Genomic DNA, 18,440 nt, shown 5'->3' on the forward strand with positions numbered 1-18,440 from the left:
ATTGATATAAAGATTAAACTAGGCACATGGCAGTATTTGCAGAAGCTTTCAAGTGACTTTTCAACAATTTATTTGACTTGTTTGTTTACTTGTTTTGAAGAACTAATTAGACTGCTGAAAGTAAACCTTTTTGAAATTCTTCTCTTCAAACAGCAGTAATTACATGTGGCCTATGTTTAACTATTGATTCCTCTTTGCGCAAAAAGGCATTGAAGGCAAGAAGAAAAATAGATTTCAACAAAAGTCTGTGTTACTCAGGAAAACTGATTGCAAAACTGTCACTATCCGAGATAGAGTTGGGACAGTAATTAGAAGACCAGAGTCCTTGTTAGAAGCCGAGTGTTGACAACCTTGTAAAATCTTTTAAACCAGAAATGTATTTGTTGTATCTGGTGTACCTTAAATAAAATGAACGTAACCGATTGCATAGATATTATTAGAAATACTATTTGGTGAGTTTCCATTTCAAAATAGGTGCGCAATAAAGTTGCATTGTATATCTGGGGTAAGAGGTAACGAGGCAAAGATGGAACTTCTGAAAATCTTTGCAACAACATCTTCCATGTTCTGTGGTATACCAATTTTGTACTACATGCATAATAGCAGCTAGAAGTATGAAAGTCACTTCTGTCAGATCTTCAAGAGATCCTGTGCACGTTACACGGGTGTCTGCACTCTGTTGAGGTGTGGGAAGGACTGAAATGCAGTCTGCAATTGAAAGGGTGATAAGCAGTAAGCTGTGAAAGTGTAGCTAACACAAAGCGTCTTACTAAACGCATGATTGAATCATCTGTTGATGATTGTTTGTTTATGATATGAACCACTGCCATGTTGTCAGACACAAATAAGTAATGATAAAATTTTGAATTTTTATGAATATATATCTCAAATTGTAAAATTGCAGTTCTGAAATATATATTATTATATTTACATCTTCCAAGTATGATTCCCCCGATTTCTTACGGAAACTTAAGTTATTTCATAGCTCTATAGAAGCTTACGGTACTGATATCGACTTGGCCCGTTTATCGATTGGTCAAAACCTACAGCGACAGAAAAATTGCGGACTGCACAAAATTATCTTGACGATATCAGAATCATATTCCCATAGGGGACGATTTGGCTGTTTCTTTTATCTAACGTACTGATGAACATTAACAGTAATTAGTTAATTTAACTTTTTTTACAATTAATATATTTATTTGATAAGATAAAGATATACATATGAACAATAAAATGTTTTCTCTGGTGATTTATGCGGGTTATGAAGGTAGCGATCATTGCAGAAAATTTTTTACATTACCCATTAACACAGGTTATGTATTTTTTCTGCAATGTCGACACCAAAGTAAGCATATAATTGTTTAAATAATAAGAAGATTTATCATTTTATATTTGTTTGTCAAACTCTCACTCTACATAGTGGCCGTACTTCGATCAATAGCTGGTCCTTGTTTTATCAATTTATTAAAACTTGCATGCTTGCTTAATTATGATAACAATACAATTAAGAACAATGCTTTTTCGGATAGGAAGATATCTAGTTGTACTTTTTGAAAGTAATATTTTTAAAGATTTGTCTTTTATTTTTCTGCTGAGCTTTTAGGGTCTTTGAACTGGTTTTTAGAGTTTCGACAATTTCAAAACCACTCTTCTTCAGATTGCTTCCATAGTTGAATCAATCATAGATTGTAGCATTTAAATTCTTGAGAAATTTTAAAAGATTTTTCTTATAAATCAAGAGTCTCATCAGTATTATCATACTAAAACGCTGTGTTGTTGATATTGGTGTTTCTGGTACAGTAGTACTTAAAAGACATAGACAAAAAAAGGTATGAAACAGCACGGATCGGATTATTCAGATAGATATAATCGATTTTGAAATTTACATCATCAACCAAAAGCCAGTGAAAGTCTTTTGTGCAATGACACTGGTAGATTCCAACATCGTTATGCATTGGATATTTGTATATCTCTCAGGTTAGATTTTTGTAGTTGTTTATTACATGTTTCTTTGGATATCAATTTTTCAAAAATGAAATTGCATTCTCTTACTTTTTCCTTATTGCAATTTATTTACAATGTTTATTATGTTGGTACATAATCCCGTATTAATGTTTAATTAACATGATGACATTTTCAATTTTAAACCAAAACATGTTTTTCATTTTCAAAAAAAAAATCATCCTAAAAAAAAGGATAATAAATATAAGTCATTATAAAAGAGCGTATGAACGTCTTCAAACAAAACCAAACCCTTTCAAAAATTGCACGGTTATGATCAAAATACAATAGAATACATTTTGTGGATGGCAGAATTCATCTGATCTTACATAACAAGGTCAATAAGAGTTTTGAAATAAAGATTGCTTTTTATTTAGAAATTTATTAATCTGTTAGTATACAATATGATAATCATTATATAAAGTTTATCAAAACACCCCAAAGCTTCCTCTTAAAAAATCGTTTTCGGAGAGATTTGCTTTTTTAATACAGCTGGTCTTTCCATATGCCTTTCAACGAATGTCACTGTATTAAGAATAGCAACAGGTGCCAGTTTTGGAATATACGACTTCTATCTTCACGAAACATTATTCGGCGGATTTCCCAATTCATCCTCACAACAATTTAAGTCTGAAATCATCAACGACTGGGAAACGACAAACATTCAGGAGGTAAATAAGGATGAATTTTCTCACATGAGAGAGAGAGGGGGGGAACTTGAATTTAAGAATTTGAATCACCTATGCTATTTTATTTTCAAATACTTAACAAGGAAAAAACACAGTAAATATATACCTAACCAGAAACAGCTTGATCTAAAGAACGACTACTGATAAGTATTGAAAAAGAAAAGTTTCTTTTGGGGGTATTTTTATTTTAATACTACTAGTTTTATGAAGGATTTAAATAACTTATCATCTAATTTTTTTGTAAAAAAAAATAATCTCAAATTAAATTAGATATAATTGCTACACAACATATTATTCTTGGAAATTAGCAAAACAAATTCATAGCAAAGTTTTATCATGAATCAACAATGGGGTGAAAGTAATTGTCTTTTTCTCCAACGAAATAAACACGAATCGTGTTGTTTTTTGTAAGGATATGAAACAACAAAACGAAGATAAGAAGTTTTAAATTCATCGGGAAAGTCCATAAAAATCAATAATAAAAAGGTATAGACAAATCTATCTGACAAAGAGTTTTAAGTCGTTAAAAAGAAAATTATCAAGCGATACCATTAAGTATTTATAAGATTGATGATATTCAGCGGCTTTTGATTGATTTTATGACTGCTATAAAAGAATTCGCAGATCAAATGGAACATCTGTTTACTGTAGATTTAAAACAATGCTATTTATAAAACAAGAATTAAAATAACCCTTGTTAACAATTTATAAGATTGATGATATTCAGCGGCTTTTAATTGATTTAATGACTGCTAAAAAAGAATTCGCAGATCAAATGGAACATCTGTTTACTGTAGTTTTAAATTAATGCTATTTATAAAACGAGAATTAAAAAAAATCCTTGTTAACAAGTGAATCGCAAAACAAGAGGCCCACAGGGTTTGACGGTCATTGGAGTACCATAGACCTTACATTGACATGTCAGGAAATCTCATATATTTTAAGGTTCCTTTTGAAGACTTATCCCTTATCTGAGACTCCACTGACTGTTTTTATTATTTCAAAAATATTTATATGTGTTCATGAAAACTGGGGAAGGATGAAAGGGGGGCAAGAGCCAGAGGAATCTCACAATATCTATCATAATAATATAATGATATCAAATAAATATCAATACTGTTTAGCTTTTTCATACATTCAATACGTACTAGTTATAAAATATTTTAATCAACAGAAACACTTGTTAATGAATGTTGTCAATTTATAATTTGAATGTTCATGATAGCTTGTTAATTATTTATAATTAAATTTTGATCTATTTCATGACAGACTATTAAAAATGGTAATCAGTGGTTAAATAAGTAAACCAACCCTAGTTAATCAACGAAATCATTGGTTATTAAAGCGCAATGTCCAATAACAAATTGATATGATATAACGTATAAATCAAATATCAAGGCTAACTTCAAGATAAATTATATTTTTACCAGACATCATCCTCATTTCTGGACCTCGCCATTATTTTGCCCTGAACATCTCTAAGCGGCTTCTAATTATCATGCCTCTGAAATATTCATTCCACTATCTTTCTTCTCAACCCCTCCCCCTTACATTTTCTGGACCCACACCCGTTTAAAGACATAACCACAATATATCAATTCAATTTTTTAAATCAGAAAAGTAACAAAAAATAAAGCTTTGCTTTTTCATAATGATTCTCATTCTCAGACAAGGTTCAGAAACAAGACGACGTAGTTTGCTTTATTATGTGCCTTTATTTCTAGGGCAACGTTTTTTATCACTCTTGATAAGACTAAATTTTACATATAAAGCAAATAACCAAAGCCAACGTACCAATGAATATATTTCAAACAAATGTCCTTGTATAAATACTTGTACAATATGAACAATTTCTCCACCAAAATAGTGGCAAGAGAAAGAATAAACACACATTGTCAACGATTTTTCAGAGTAGTCAGTGGTTTCAAATCTCTACTGAAATCCTTGATGTATTTTTTTTTTATTATTTTCTTTATTAAAGGACATTTATTAAATTTAAGTGTGTTTCATGTGCACGTTATTCTGTGAAATCAGAAATTTTAATTATGATACACTTATTCAAATATTTAAACAACAATACATAGACCAAAAATCAAGAAGCAATGTAAACAGATTCAAAATATAACTAATCATTTGAAGTACTTTTTGTGATTTATTGAGAATTAAACGAAAGAATATCGGAAAGGATGGTCATTTTAATAATCATTTGCAAAAAGGTATGTAATTTGGCTTTTATTTTTGGATCAGTCTTTTCTCTTTCGTTTTTTACGATAAATACAAAAATCGACTAGAACAACACTTCCCTGTACATACTGAATTTCACATTTAACACGAATCAATATTATTAGTTTTATCAATGCTTAACTTGGAAAATGCTGCTAAAACCTTGTGTTTTGTGTTGAATTGATGCAACATACCGTTTTTCGTGCAAACTATATCAGGATGTTTTTTTTTTTAGAACGGGATGAATAACTATTTAATCGAGGAGAATATAGGATTCTAGCAGCAGTTTTGATAAAACTGAGATGTTTTGCATTCACTTGATTTGTTTATTGTTTTGTGGAAACTGCAGAGTAGTGTTGTTCTATCTCATTTTATGTTAAGGAATACATGTATACGTAACCTATTTATAGTTATCACGTGATAATGCCCCGATGTACCTGTAATGTACTACCAGATTTTGTTGCATTGACATCTATTTCAAAGGATAATACTTAGTTTTTGGTCGAATTAAAAACAGTTATAACGATTTTATAAATAACAGTTAAAATAAGACGCTAAATTGCCATATGCTTCCATAACCTACCTGCGAACATAAAAAACCATTGGCAGTCGTACTGGGTTTCAACACTAAGGAACATTTTAAAAGAGAGAACGGTTAGAGTTCAAAAACACTTTTAAGGATAACAGACTGTGGCACAATACGTAATTTAAAACACCATTCAAAATATACATGCTGCTTACAAAATGAATTGTTCTAAATCGATTTATTCAGGTAACCATAAAAATCTACACAGAGGAAAATATTACTGCGTTTTTTGTGTTCGACGGCAGAAATACCCACAAAACCAACTGGATGTCAAAAGAGCGATTCAAAGGTTCTTCATACACCGATCTCACAACTAGTACAGTCGATTCTCTGGGATATTTACAAATAAGGTACAATATTATCGATAGGTATGATTGATGTTTTTTTTATATGTAAATTTAATTCAAATGTTTTACTTTTTCAAAATATTGGAGCCCAAATTTCAAAGTCTGTCACTTTTAATTGTTGCAATGTACAATGTATAAGTCGGTACGCGTTCGCGTAACGCTTAAGGTATAGATTATTGTGGGCAACTGAAGATATTAATTGTAAAGGAAGAAGTACGAAATGGAAATGTTTAATATACTTTGGAAGATAATCAAATGAAATATCTGGTGCAAGCCATACGCACGATAAAACCCTGGCATGAATACAAACCTTTATTATGACAATGCATTGCTCTAAAGTTTTTCCCCTTGCAGACATTTGGTGAAAATTAATCAAGCATTTAAAATTGGCAGTAAGCAAGTTTACAATATCAAAGAATATATCTAAGCTGAAAGCTATATCACACATTTACAGAATTATTGGAAAAGTCAAAATCAATTATTCCTCTATCGCTTGTTCTTGCTGTAACTTTCAAACTGCCACAATATTAGCGGTGTGTAAATTATACCTGTGGTATTTAATTGTCTTTATTGTATTCAGCTTTCAGTCCGTCAAGGCAAATAGAAGATTCTATATAGCTTATCCTCACAATGGATGTAATGGGGACACTGGATGGCTTCTTGTCAAAGAGTCCGTATTAACTAAACCCTGCAAAGTGGATCAAGTGTCTGAAACAACTATCTGGTACAGTGGTTCGACGAAAAAGGATTATTTCAATAGTAAATCAATTACATCATTTATTTTTTTTTATAATCTCTAAATATGTATCCTAAATATTCACGCTTTTGCCAGTAGAAATGCACACGAGAAAAGAAGATAATTTTAAAACAATTCATTCAATAACAAATTTTGATATAGAGTTAAACATACTAACCATGTAGTTATCGGGATTTATACATGTTTTTAGTTTTCATATTTCAATTTAAATTATATATAATGGTTTACTTGGTCAGTTTGAAGGACTTCATTTACATAAGAATTACATAAAAAAGAATTCTTAACACTGTATCTTTCTTGTAACTCGGTCGTTGACATTCAAAATCAGAAAAAGCATTAAATATGTGCATTAATTATATAATTTGCGACATTAAAAAAAAAAAGACAGAAAACTTGATATTAATTTGTGTCTACGAGGGTCAATCAAAAAATACGAAGACAATGTGGCTGTCTATCATATATTTTTAATTAGAGTCATACATAACAAATTAATCTGTGCACCAACACTTATGTTATTGATATGCGAAGTTTTAGTCCATTTGATGAAACGGTATTTTTGTTACCCCTTTTTAAAAACAACATGTTTTGTCACCACGGCGCACGGTACTGTTCAAAACACGACGTCAAGATTAAACACGCACAGTTTATAGATATACCCCATCTTTTTATCACGCTTAGTCTCTTGTGCATTTTTTCCTTACAATTTAAAATGGCACTGAACCACTTAACATCTTACTTGCACACATCTGTTCGAGAATCATAAGTTAGTTCTTCGAAGTTTTGATTTTCTAACCGTGTATCTCTTAGTTTACAGCAAGGATAACCCTAGAAGTCGGTTGACGTTACTTATTTTTTTTACCAAATATCTACAGATATTCTACCTCTTTCGGGCTGATTTATATGCAAAATATAATTATCACCACCCCAACAAAATTTATTACAGTTAAACACAAACTTGCAAATAATTGTTGACTTAATTTTTGCACCATTGAGCATTTTCACAGCTTGTGTCGGCTTTTTCCTGGGTTAAATCCATTTTGTTTGTACCTCTCGTTGCGCCGTGACGTCCGGCGACGTCGATGTTTTTAGTCAATTTTAAAGAGGACTATCTGTCTTTAGTTAATAATATCTGTTCGACAAAACAATCTATCCTGTCATTGTTTGGAACTTAGAATACCAAGACAAAACTTAATTTGAGGTTTCAATATCATTTGTTTTTAAGCCCAATTTATAGAGATATTACTTTCAACATTATATGGATTATTGTTGACATTACACAAATTTTGACCGTGCGCCGTAACCTCATTTTTGCAGGATTAGATTCTAAATAATTCTTAGAAATAAAGGAATCTATTAACTTTTTTCCGTGGAAATTGTTTGAAACTGTTGCTAAATTATGTCTACCAAATTTAGTAATGATATGACGTTAAATAACATAGCTATGACAAAAGTCTTCGTATTTTTTGATTGACCCTCGTATGTTCCTATTCTTACTTGATAACCATTTTCTGTCCACACTTTCTTTAAAACGACCCTTCCATTATAACTGATTCTTCATAGGCCGTTTTCATAATTTGTTAAACGTTCTTGATCATCCTAATTTATATAGCATATACATAACAAGACTAAACTGGTGACATTTTATCACAAGAATACATGATGTAGACATCAGTTAAGATTTTGACTAATATTTTCCAATTTGTTATAACCACTTACTTTGTTTGCCACGATCTTATTGACTCTATCTTTCAACAAGAAACTTTTCCCCGGGAATCATGATAGATATTCAATTATTTTATGCACCCCTGCTTATGATTATTTCTTGTATATACATGTAATTAGTTTGCGTGCTTTAAGTTCAGTATGAGAAAATCAAATTAAATAATTTTTTATAGATTTGTTTTGTATTGAGCTCTTTTGAGGGCGTTAACTAACTTTACCGAGTTACCAGGTAACTGAATAGGAGTCTCCATCCCTAAATTATGGGTTTTTTTTAATTTACGAAAGACAGGAACAAAAATGAACATTTATCATATTTGTTTTAGATTACCTTATAGCAGATTTAATGACTGTAGAAGTCAATATAGGTGAGTAATAGACACATTTACGAAAAAACAACAAAAGTATGTCTTATGTCCCGGTTAATTGATATCTAATTAAATTAATATATTTTACAGTGTTACCGTTGTGGCGAGCGCAGCAAGAACTACACATACCTTGCATCATTGCCATGTTATTTAGTTATCAACTATAAAAGGAATTTGTGAGAGAGAGAGAGAGTATAGTATATAGAGACAGAGAACATACGGAGAGAGAGGGGGGGGGGGGGGGAAAGAGATAGAGAATTATTAAGATTTCTAAGTTTAAAAAAATTCTTACAAAATACATAGAGCTTCCACCTAAAACCGTTCTTTACTTTTTGAGAGAATTGATCTGTCTGTCAAAACTAATTTGTGTTTGGTTTGGTCAAAACTGTTAACGTTAAATACAGTATTATTTTTTTGGGAACCTTGTTGGTATCTGAATTTTATTTTTTTCTTCTTGGTTCATATTTTTTTTATTTGTTTATATTTGCATTCTAATTGCATACGTTGTATCCGTGTCCCCGTCCCTGTTTGTAGATGTGTTATTTCCCAGTATCCAATTTAATGATATCTGTATAGATTTTTTAACTGTTTATTTTTTTCTCTTTGTTATTTTTTTTTAGTTCAAAATGACCTAATTTTTTTTTAAATCTTGAAGTTCCCTACTTATATTTACTGAACATGCATGCAAAATTAGCTTAAAATTGAATCGATATGACAGTAAAGTATCCATGACTCTTGCTATTATATATTAAATCTCTCTATCATCCCCCCCCCCCGAAACAATTAAAAAAATCATCTGAGGCAGGTATTGCAGTCTATTCTTAAATTGCTAGTACACGCATTACAGATGTTTAATCCACCTCTAATTTATCGCAGGAAATAAAGCGCGAGAGCACTGTGACGTCATCCACGACCTTTTTTGTCTTTGTTTATCTCGACTAAATACGAAGGCATGGAAGCATTTAACAAATCTCTTGGGTCTCGCCAAAGCTTGTGCAGTACTCAGAACGTGTCTTCAAACCTCAAGACACCGTAAATTACGAGTTAAATGTCGGCCATTTTTGGCATAGCAACGGGTGAAAACATTAGAGAGCATTATGGGAGGTAGACAAAGAAAATTGTTTGATGAATCTATAGGTTTAGCTCGTTCTTTTTCCCGTGCACACTGGTTCTTAGAGCTCGCTTCACTCGCTATTAATATCTAAATTAATAAGGATTTTCTGTTGTTGATAAATCTACCTTTGTTATGAAATAAAAATCTTCTTTTTTCAAAGATCAACAATACTGATTTAATTGGTGCAAAAATTAATCAAATATGCATGAAATCCTAAAATATTAAGTTAGAATTTGAGGGTTGAAATTTTTGGGTATGATCAAAACGCAGTGTACGTAAAGAAACACGCAAAAGTATGATTTTTTAAGCTGATCCTTATGGCTTATTTTAACATTTCAAAACGACGTATTTATGTCTGATATCGATCTTTGAAAGGTTGCATCTAAAATAAGATTAAACTTCTCTAAATTCCAACAATCCGAAGAGACAAAAAAATATCCATAGCATTACCATTTTCACCAGATATTTTAAGACCTCAAATATATGCATATTAATAGCAAATGTACATGTATATTCTAAAGATTAAGCTGAAACACTCTAGCGTAAATAGACATTTGTAACAAAAGATAAATTTGAACTGACACCAAAGTGTTAAATTTACGTGTCATGTATTTCCAAGTAGCTTATAGTTGTTTAAAATCGGTCGGTTTGTGTGAGAAAATAGTACGAAAACATTTCGTTTATTGAGTATTTAATTATTTATTTTTACCCACGTACAAAGTTGCAATTAATTAACATTTTAAACTTACAGGATATATTGTATTTAAACACAGTAAAATCCAAATCTTCAAATTTTAGATGTAACGTGCGACGACAGAGATTTGCGAATCGACAACGCCGTTTACAACGTGACAGGAAATCAATTCAACGACTCTGTTAAGTATAGGTGTCTGGGTGGTTTCAATCATACATCCGGGGATCTGTACAGACAATGCAATCACCTGGGACACTGGACAGGAACATCTCCTACGTGCAGTATGTTATGATTGAAACACTGCGTATCAAATATTAAAGTCACCCATTTACCCAGACAACTTTAACTGAAGTATTCAAGCCTTAAAACAATGCAATACTGTGGAATCATCATGTTTGTGTGCAATCGTGGCTGTCGTGGGTAACCCTTGCCCAAGAATTTACATCCCAACGAATCTATACACAAGCATTTATTTTAAAATTTATTAAAAAATTTCTGATTACATGTTCCAACAAAATTACGTCTCCATGAACCAGGAACATTTTGGTACCCACGAACATTGACCCCCGCGAATAAAAATGATTCCACAGTATCAATATATTTTCTGACAAACTGCGTTGAATTAATATTGATGAAATATGAGATAAAAACGTTATACTGTAGAAATCTAATAAATAATTGATGCACTCATTCAAAAGCGGTAACAAAAGGTAATTGTTTCAGCTTTATACTTCTAGGTGCCGTGTGTGACATAACAAGCTTGCATATCGACAACGCAAATTACACAAAAACAGGAAACCTGTACAACGACTCTGTTACGTATAGATGTCTGGAAGGTTCCAATCATACCTCCGGGGATCTGTACAGACGATGCAATCACCTGGGAAACTGGACAGGAACAAGTCCTACTTGTAGTGAGTTTACCATTTTTGAAAAACAGAGAGAGAGAGAGAGAGAGAGAGAGAGAGAGCACGAAGGATCATACCTATTAAAACTTTCAAAAATGTCTTTAAAAATTTAACCAGTAGCATTTCTTTAATTATGATAATGATATCATTTGTACAATTATGGCAGGTTTAACTTAATGTAATAACTAGCACATGTATTGAAAATCTTTACAGCCAGACCGTGCCATTGTCCATGTGGATCCAATGAATACATTAAAGTTAATGACACAGAGGCATTACAAGCCAGACTGGAGGAAATAAAATCCAAGCTCTCTATAAAGGCAAACGAAACTTCTAAAGCTCGGCGTTCAAAAGTATGTGCAATGGATGAGCGTACATCAGCGAAAGCAGTCGGGAGTATCCTAGGTGGACTGCTTATCGGAAGTTTTGTATTATTCATTATTGCAAGTGATGTACCGTTGCTCCTACGTGAAATCAAGAAAGGATATAGAAACATAAGGTCTTAAATAGCAAATAAACATCTGTTACAGGATCTTCCTTATTACAGGTGGTTTATAAATGGAGACATAATGCTAACTATCTTTACATTTAATTGTTTTATATTGTTTTAAGTCAATTGTACACCGTCTGTACACCGTCTATGACCTGTGTCATAAAATTCTGATTCAATGTGATCATAAATAATAGTATCAATAGAAGAAAGCAAAATTTGAATGACACTTACACCAATAAAACACATATGTAAAAAATAACAAAGCTCAAGCTTTGTTTACAAAACAAGGAATATTAAATTCTTTTTCTTTCTTTTAACTCAGTATTTGACTTTCAAATTTTGACAAAGCATTAAAAATACCAATATCAACCATTCAAAATATTGAAAATGGAAAAATTAAATTTTGAATTTTAAGCTCAAATCGTGTCTAAGTCCCTTTAACTGTCACCTGAGTAGCATATAACCCATAAACAAACTTGTCAAGGAGTCTCTTAAATGCATTTAATTAATTAGGTTTCATTCTGGAGTAGAAAAATTATAAATTTGTAACGACGACCACATTTCCCCCTGAAATCTTTCAAAAAGAACTGTGAAACCTATAATTTTGGCGAAAAACTTAAAGATCTGGTCTGCAAAATCATGATTTCAGTTTTCCTTTCGGGTGTGTGGGAGTTAAGAAGATATTTTTAACATTATATGCATTAACACCTATGCATACATTTTGCCCTAGAGTCAAAACCCATACACCAGGGGACATGAAAATTAAAATTTCAGTAGAGGACTTCCTGGTAAACTTAATTATAAGTCAGTTTTTTGTACAGATGTGTGAGGATTGAGAAGAAAATTTTAAACATCACATGCATTAACATAATATTGCCATATTGCCCCTCCCCCCCCCCCCCTCACTCATGTCCTGAACCCCTGACCCAGGGGCCATGAATTTAACAATTTTGGTAGAGGACATTATAACCAGGCATTTACTTTTAAACAAATATATATGGGAGTAGAGAAAAAGATTTTCTACAAATTTAATACATTTTTACTATTGGCCATATTGGCCCCACCCTAGAGCCTGAACCCCTGACCAAGGGTCATGAATTTCACAATTTTGGTAGAGGGCCTCATGGACATCAAGATCATGCATTTTGTTTTGAACAAATATATATGGGAGTAGAGAAGAAGTATTTCTAAGATTTAATACATTTTTACTATATGGACATATTGGCCCACACCCGGGAGCCAGAACCCCTGACCGCGGGGCCATGAAATTCACAATTTTGGTAGAGGGTTTCATGGACATAATAACTATGCAACCAGTTTTTTCCTCACATATGTGGGAGTAGAGAAGAAGATGTTTGGCTTTTTTGCATATTAAGCCCCACATGTGCCGCCCCAGGAGTCGTAGAGCCATGAATTTCACAATTAGATTCCTCTTACCATAGAGATGCCTCACACCAAAAATGGTAGCAATCATGCAGCCTTGTAATTTTTAAGAAGTTAAAAATGTAAAATTGTTAACGCACGAGGAACGACGCACGACGACGGATGAAAACGGATAGCAATAGGTCACCTGAGTTTACTCAGGTGACCTAAAAATTCAGTTACATAATATGTCCTTTGTTGTTAATTACATTTCTTTATACTCCATTGATCATGTTTTACATATAGTATAAACCACACAAATAATATTATCTACAAAGAAAACGTGAACACTCTAAGTAATAGAACTTATTTATTTTTCATTTTTCAACGTGCGTGAAAATACATCGTCTCGTAAATAGGTGCCGCCTGTTTGCCGTTATCATTTTAATCAGTTATTTACACGATCCATCTGCATTCTTTAAACCTAGCAAACAAAAGATAAGTAAAATTTCAGATTCTTCATTGAAAAATTGGAAAGGTTAACAAAAGAATAATATCATTACCTTACAAATTTGCTTATTAGTTAATTCAGTCTAGATCAGTGCGATCTCTTAAAAATGTAGTTCTTTCAATAATGTAAGTCATTAAAAACATTACAGCACAAATATTTGTTGCAAATGTAATTGATATGCAATTAAATAGAAATTTGCCATTAAACGTACTTGAATTCTTTTTCAAAACCATCTTTCAGTATGAATATGAATCAATATGGCTTAAAGCTTGATACATTTGATACTTTGATAAATGATTTAAGAGTAAAACAATGCTGCGGTCGTATTTGACACACGTGTCATTGATAATATCTATTGATTTTAATAGTAGAGTAATTACTATAGTTAACAGATGTAACAAATGCCATCGTCAATTTTTGTCCGTAAAATGTCTTTAAATAAAATTACGAAATATATGTTAAGATGTTAGATTTATTTTTCTTATTAAATGTTAGTTTTGTAGAATAACTGAAAACTAAACTAAATGAAACGCAAGATTTAAAACATTTTTTAGAGATGAATAGAGATTTTTTCATTGATTATGGCAACATTTTTTAACAAAACTGTTCTTGCTATGTTAACTTATTTAACCACATTCATAGATTAAGTGATGATGACAATCTTTATTCTTTCTTTGAGGTTTGTATACTAAATTAAAACAGATTCTGTACTGATTTAATGACTCACGTTTGATAATCTTTAAATTCTTACTTAATTTTAAAAGGATTTGTTGTTTTTGAACCAGAATGGTTTTTTTTTTAAATGAACTAGATTTCTTTTTTAAAAATGCTTCTCGAAACGCGTTCAATCATTAAACAAGAAGAGACAAATGGGAAAGAAAACATTTAAAAAAAATTAATGCATCACCTTTCTTTATAACTTGATTTCTAAAACTCCACTTGTTTCCTTTGCATTCTATAGTTTGGCAGTCTTTTGTTACCCATTGTCTGTCGAAAAGGTAACATTTGTCCTCATACAAACATCCTGTTTACATGTTAACATAATTCAAAAGTCAGTAAGTTTGGAATAATTAATTTTATTGAGATATATTTGAAGTATTGTTTACCTCAACTCATGTTTATCACTAAAACCTATTTGGCTACAAGAGTCTTTAACATTTAGAACTAAATGATAAGTTTATACCAAATACTAAATTTAATTTCTTCTGATGTTTAAGAAAAAATGGAAATGCTTCTAGAAAATCATCAATGTGTTTGAACTTACCAATATATTCGTTCTTTAAATTGCGACAAGGCCCTTAAATGAGATTATTTTGCATTTCAAAAATAGTATCTATAAAGGATATAAAAAATAATGTGTTGTACTAAATGAAATATGAACCGTATGTAATAATAAAGTATTATAATTATGTATTTCTAATACCTGTAACACATATTTTATCAAATAAAAACAACCACTACTGTTCATTTCTTTATGTCTCAATGATAAATATTGCCGATCTTAGTTACAGATGTGGAAAAGTCGCAAATTAAAGTCTATCATTATACTTTCATGTTAAATACTGAAATCTGATTGGTTTAGACGCAGTTGGTAATCCGTTCTATTACCCTCAGCGTTAGCAACACATTTGGCAACGGGTAACACAACGAATTGTTACATGCGCGTAAATTATGCGCGTACGGTTCGCCATAGAATTCACTTCATGGATATATATAAAAGCAGTAAAATTTTCTTTAAAATTAAGGCATTCAGTATAATAAAATAAACACTGTTGAAATTGACACCCCGAAACAACCATTGTCAACCGACGCGAAGCGGAGGTTGACCATGGTTTTCGAGGGGTGTCAATTTCAACAGTTACCCTCCCAAACAGGCACTATTTATATAATGTCATATGTTGTTTCTTTTGTTTGCACGAGAAAATCGATTTTAAACACTCTGCTTAGCGTATTTGTTTCCATTTTCACTTGCAGCTCCTTATTTTGAAAGGAAAAGCTAGACTTGACTTGTGACCTTAAGAAATACGTGGATAGGTCCAATGTTATTTTACAATGTACCAATATTGTCGGTATAAAGACCAGAATGGGAAAATCTTACCTGCTTTTATAGTTTCGATTTTAAATCCCCGTTTTTCATCCTTCTTGCATTTAAGTTCTGCGCCTCTAAAATCTTTCCAGGTTGAGTCAAATTCCTGACATATGCCTTGATATAAACAACCTTTTAGAAGGAAATAAGATACTTGATAATAGAATGCACATAAAAACATCTAAAAGGATAAAGCTAAGATATCATGATAGCTTAACTTTCTAAATTTTCAATGTGACTCGAAGCAAAAAATATGTTACCTTTAAATCCACTTCTGTCTTTACAAAAACCTAGAAAGTAAATAATGTTTTTCAAATTGAAAACAGTAAAATTTTACTGAATATATTTTTATCATACTTCTTTTGTTGATTTTGAATATGGACTTAACTTTACAGATGGCACCATGTCTGATTAACAGGCCAGTTCCCATTTGGTTTCTTTGCATACATTTTCAGTTACTTACATATCCACGTATCATGTCAACTAATAGATAGTATTATCCTTTCATGTTAAATGCTGAAATCTGATTGGTCAAGACGTAGTTGATAATCCGTTCTATTACCATCAGCATTAGCAACAGACCTGGCAACGGGTAATTACACAACGAATTGTTACATGCGCGTAAATTCACGTCATTTCTACATAAAAAGCTTTTCTTTAAAATTAAAACATTCAGTATAATAAAAGAAATAGTGCCTGTTTGGAAAGTTAACATAAGAATTAGACACCACTCGGAAACATTTGTCAACCTCCGCTTTGCGTCGGTTGACAATGGTTTTCTTTCTCGGACAAGTGCAATAGTATTAACTAAGCTCTGACATAACTATTTCAAACAAAGCATCTATAAATATTTATTTTGAAATGCTCAGTACTTCATAAAGGCAGCACAAAAAATAATTATGTGTGGTTTAATAGCTTTTCAGTACTATTCATTCCGAGTTCCTTCATCGATTGAAAGTGTGTTAACATCTATGATAAATAGCAAAAACGCTATTATTGGGACTTAGTCTAAAGTGTTCATTTAACAAGCAAAAAAATAAATGGATCTGAATAAACCATGTTATTTCTAATGATCATTGACATTAAGATGAAATATTCATTTAGTTGTTACTATATAATAAGGACTATTCAAGTGTCTTATGATGTTCCAGCAAATAATAATTGTATCGAAAGTAGAAAGTGAAATTGCAAGTAATCCAATTTGTTAACAGAAAATATACGCGATAGATTTCTTTTTCAAAGTATAATGTTTGTTTATAAAGCAGTATTGATTTTTCTATTAAAAGAACGTTTCAAATCTACCTTCTTATTAAAAGAAATGTTTACTCTCATTTAAAACTCATGAATTAAAGCTGCGAGTTTACATTATATATCAAAACTTACCTTTATATGAAATGAAAGGTAAATTCATATTTTAAACTTATGAGTTAAAAATTGGAATTCTTATTTCAAACTGCAGGTGTTTAATATGAAAAAAATAAAAAGTTATGCTCAGGATTTTAATAAAATAACTGAGTCAAAATCAATAAACTCTGACATTCGGTTAAGATTGAACACAGATTTATAAGATAAAACCATCTTAAACATAACTATGCCAACCAACTCTCAAGTGTTTTATCTACCTCCTGTAACGGACTCTAGAAAGTAGTGTTTCTTGTTTCCCACACATCTGAGGACCTCTCCATTTTCGACATACCATTCCTTGCCGAAAGGTATACATTTACCTCCATATGGACACCCTCAAAAGATTTTTTTAAAAATACATTAGTCCGTAATTACTGTCAGAATGAATTCAAAATCTACATTCATTATATTTTATGAATTTCAGAAATGTTTCACTTATTACCTTTAAGATTTCCCGATCCAAAACGACAGTCATCTGTAAAAAAAATACATTTTGAATTATTTTTAAAAAATACGTTTTTTATGTGATAGTTATTTAAGAAAACAAAATAACAATCATGCGATTGTTTCGTTGTAATTTTTACAAACATTATAGCCTAAATATAAATACCTGAAAATGCTACCCCAATTATGCCAAAAATTAAAAGAACGTTCCCAAACCACATATTGTTTTTTACGTGAATTTCTGTAAAATAAAATATAAACATTTAATATCAATATTTTAGACATATATCATAGAAAATGGTATTTGATGAATAATTTATTGTAATCTTGATAAAAGAAAGCAATTGAACATACCTATAATGATAAACTCCTCCAGTGTGTAGCTTTAGAATCAAATTGAAAGTCATAGGACCCTTTTAAAGTAATTTATAGTAATTTCTTAAATGTATTGACCAAGATATGATTATATAATTCATCTATTTCAGATTCTTTTTACGACATCTGCTGATGCGTTATTTTTTGATTAATTTGACCTCATTTTCCTTCTGGTCATCTTAAGATATTAATTAACTAGTTAATATATATTTCAGACGATGTCATTATTTAACTGACGTCACAATAGTAGTAAGATTGGATCGTTCTAAACTTTAAAAGCAAACTTATGATGCCAGCAAATTGAATATAATGACAAACGGCACGAAAGATATAATTGTTGCGTGTTTCCAAACAGT

General features: G+C 31.2%; 2 protein-coding genes across 2 annotated transcripts; one reads left to right on the forward strand and one right to left on the reverse strand.

The window, feature by feature from the left end:
• The first annotated feature begins 1,849 nt into the window (after positions 1–1,849).
• Positions 1,850–12,811, forward strand: LOC128186852 (uncharacterized). The gene is made up of 8 exons (XM_052856786.1): positions 1,850–1,980; positions 2,497–2,675; positions 5,689–5,852; positions 6,430–6,608; positions 8,652–8,693; positions 10,606–10,782; positions 11,239–11,415; positions 11,623–12,811. The coding sequence occupies exons 1-8, from the start codon at positions 1,926–1,928 to the stop codon at positions 11,913–11,915; spliced, it is 1,266 nt and encodes a 421-aa protein (XP_052712746.1). The 5' UTR covers positions 1,850–1,925; the 3' UTR covers positions 11,916–12,811.
• A 697-nt stretch (positions 12,812–13,508) lies between these two features.
• Positions 13,509–18,104, reverse strand: LOC128186853 (uncharacterized). The gene is made up of 9 exons (XM_052856787.1): positions 18,064–18,104; positions 17,876–17,950; positions 17,708–17,740; positions 17,484–17,600; positions 16,122–16,151; positions 15,874–15,993; positions 15,040–15,072; positions 14,683–14,799; positions 13,509–13,748 (listed from the first exon to the last, which is right to left on the reverse strand). The coding sequence occupies exons 2-9, from the start codon at positions 17,928–17,930 to the stop codon at positions 13,717–13,719; spliced, it is 537 nt and encodes a 178-aa protein (XP_052712747.1). The 5' UTR covers positions 17,931–17,950; positions 18,064–18,104; the 3' UTR covers positions 13,509–13,716.
• Between the last annotated feature and the right edge of the window lie 336 nt (positions 18,105–18,440).

Source organism: Crassostrea angulata, chromosome 6 (genome assembly GCF_025612915.1).
Source record: "Crassostrea angulata isolate pt1a10 chromosome 6, ASM2561291v2, whole genome shotgun sequence".
Taxonomy (NCBI): Eukaryota; Metazoa; Mollusca; class Bivalvia; order Ostreida; family Ostreidae; genus Magallana; species Magallana angulata.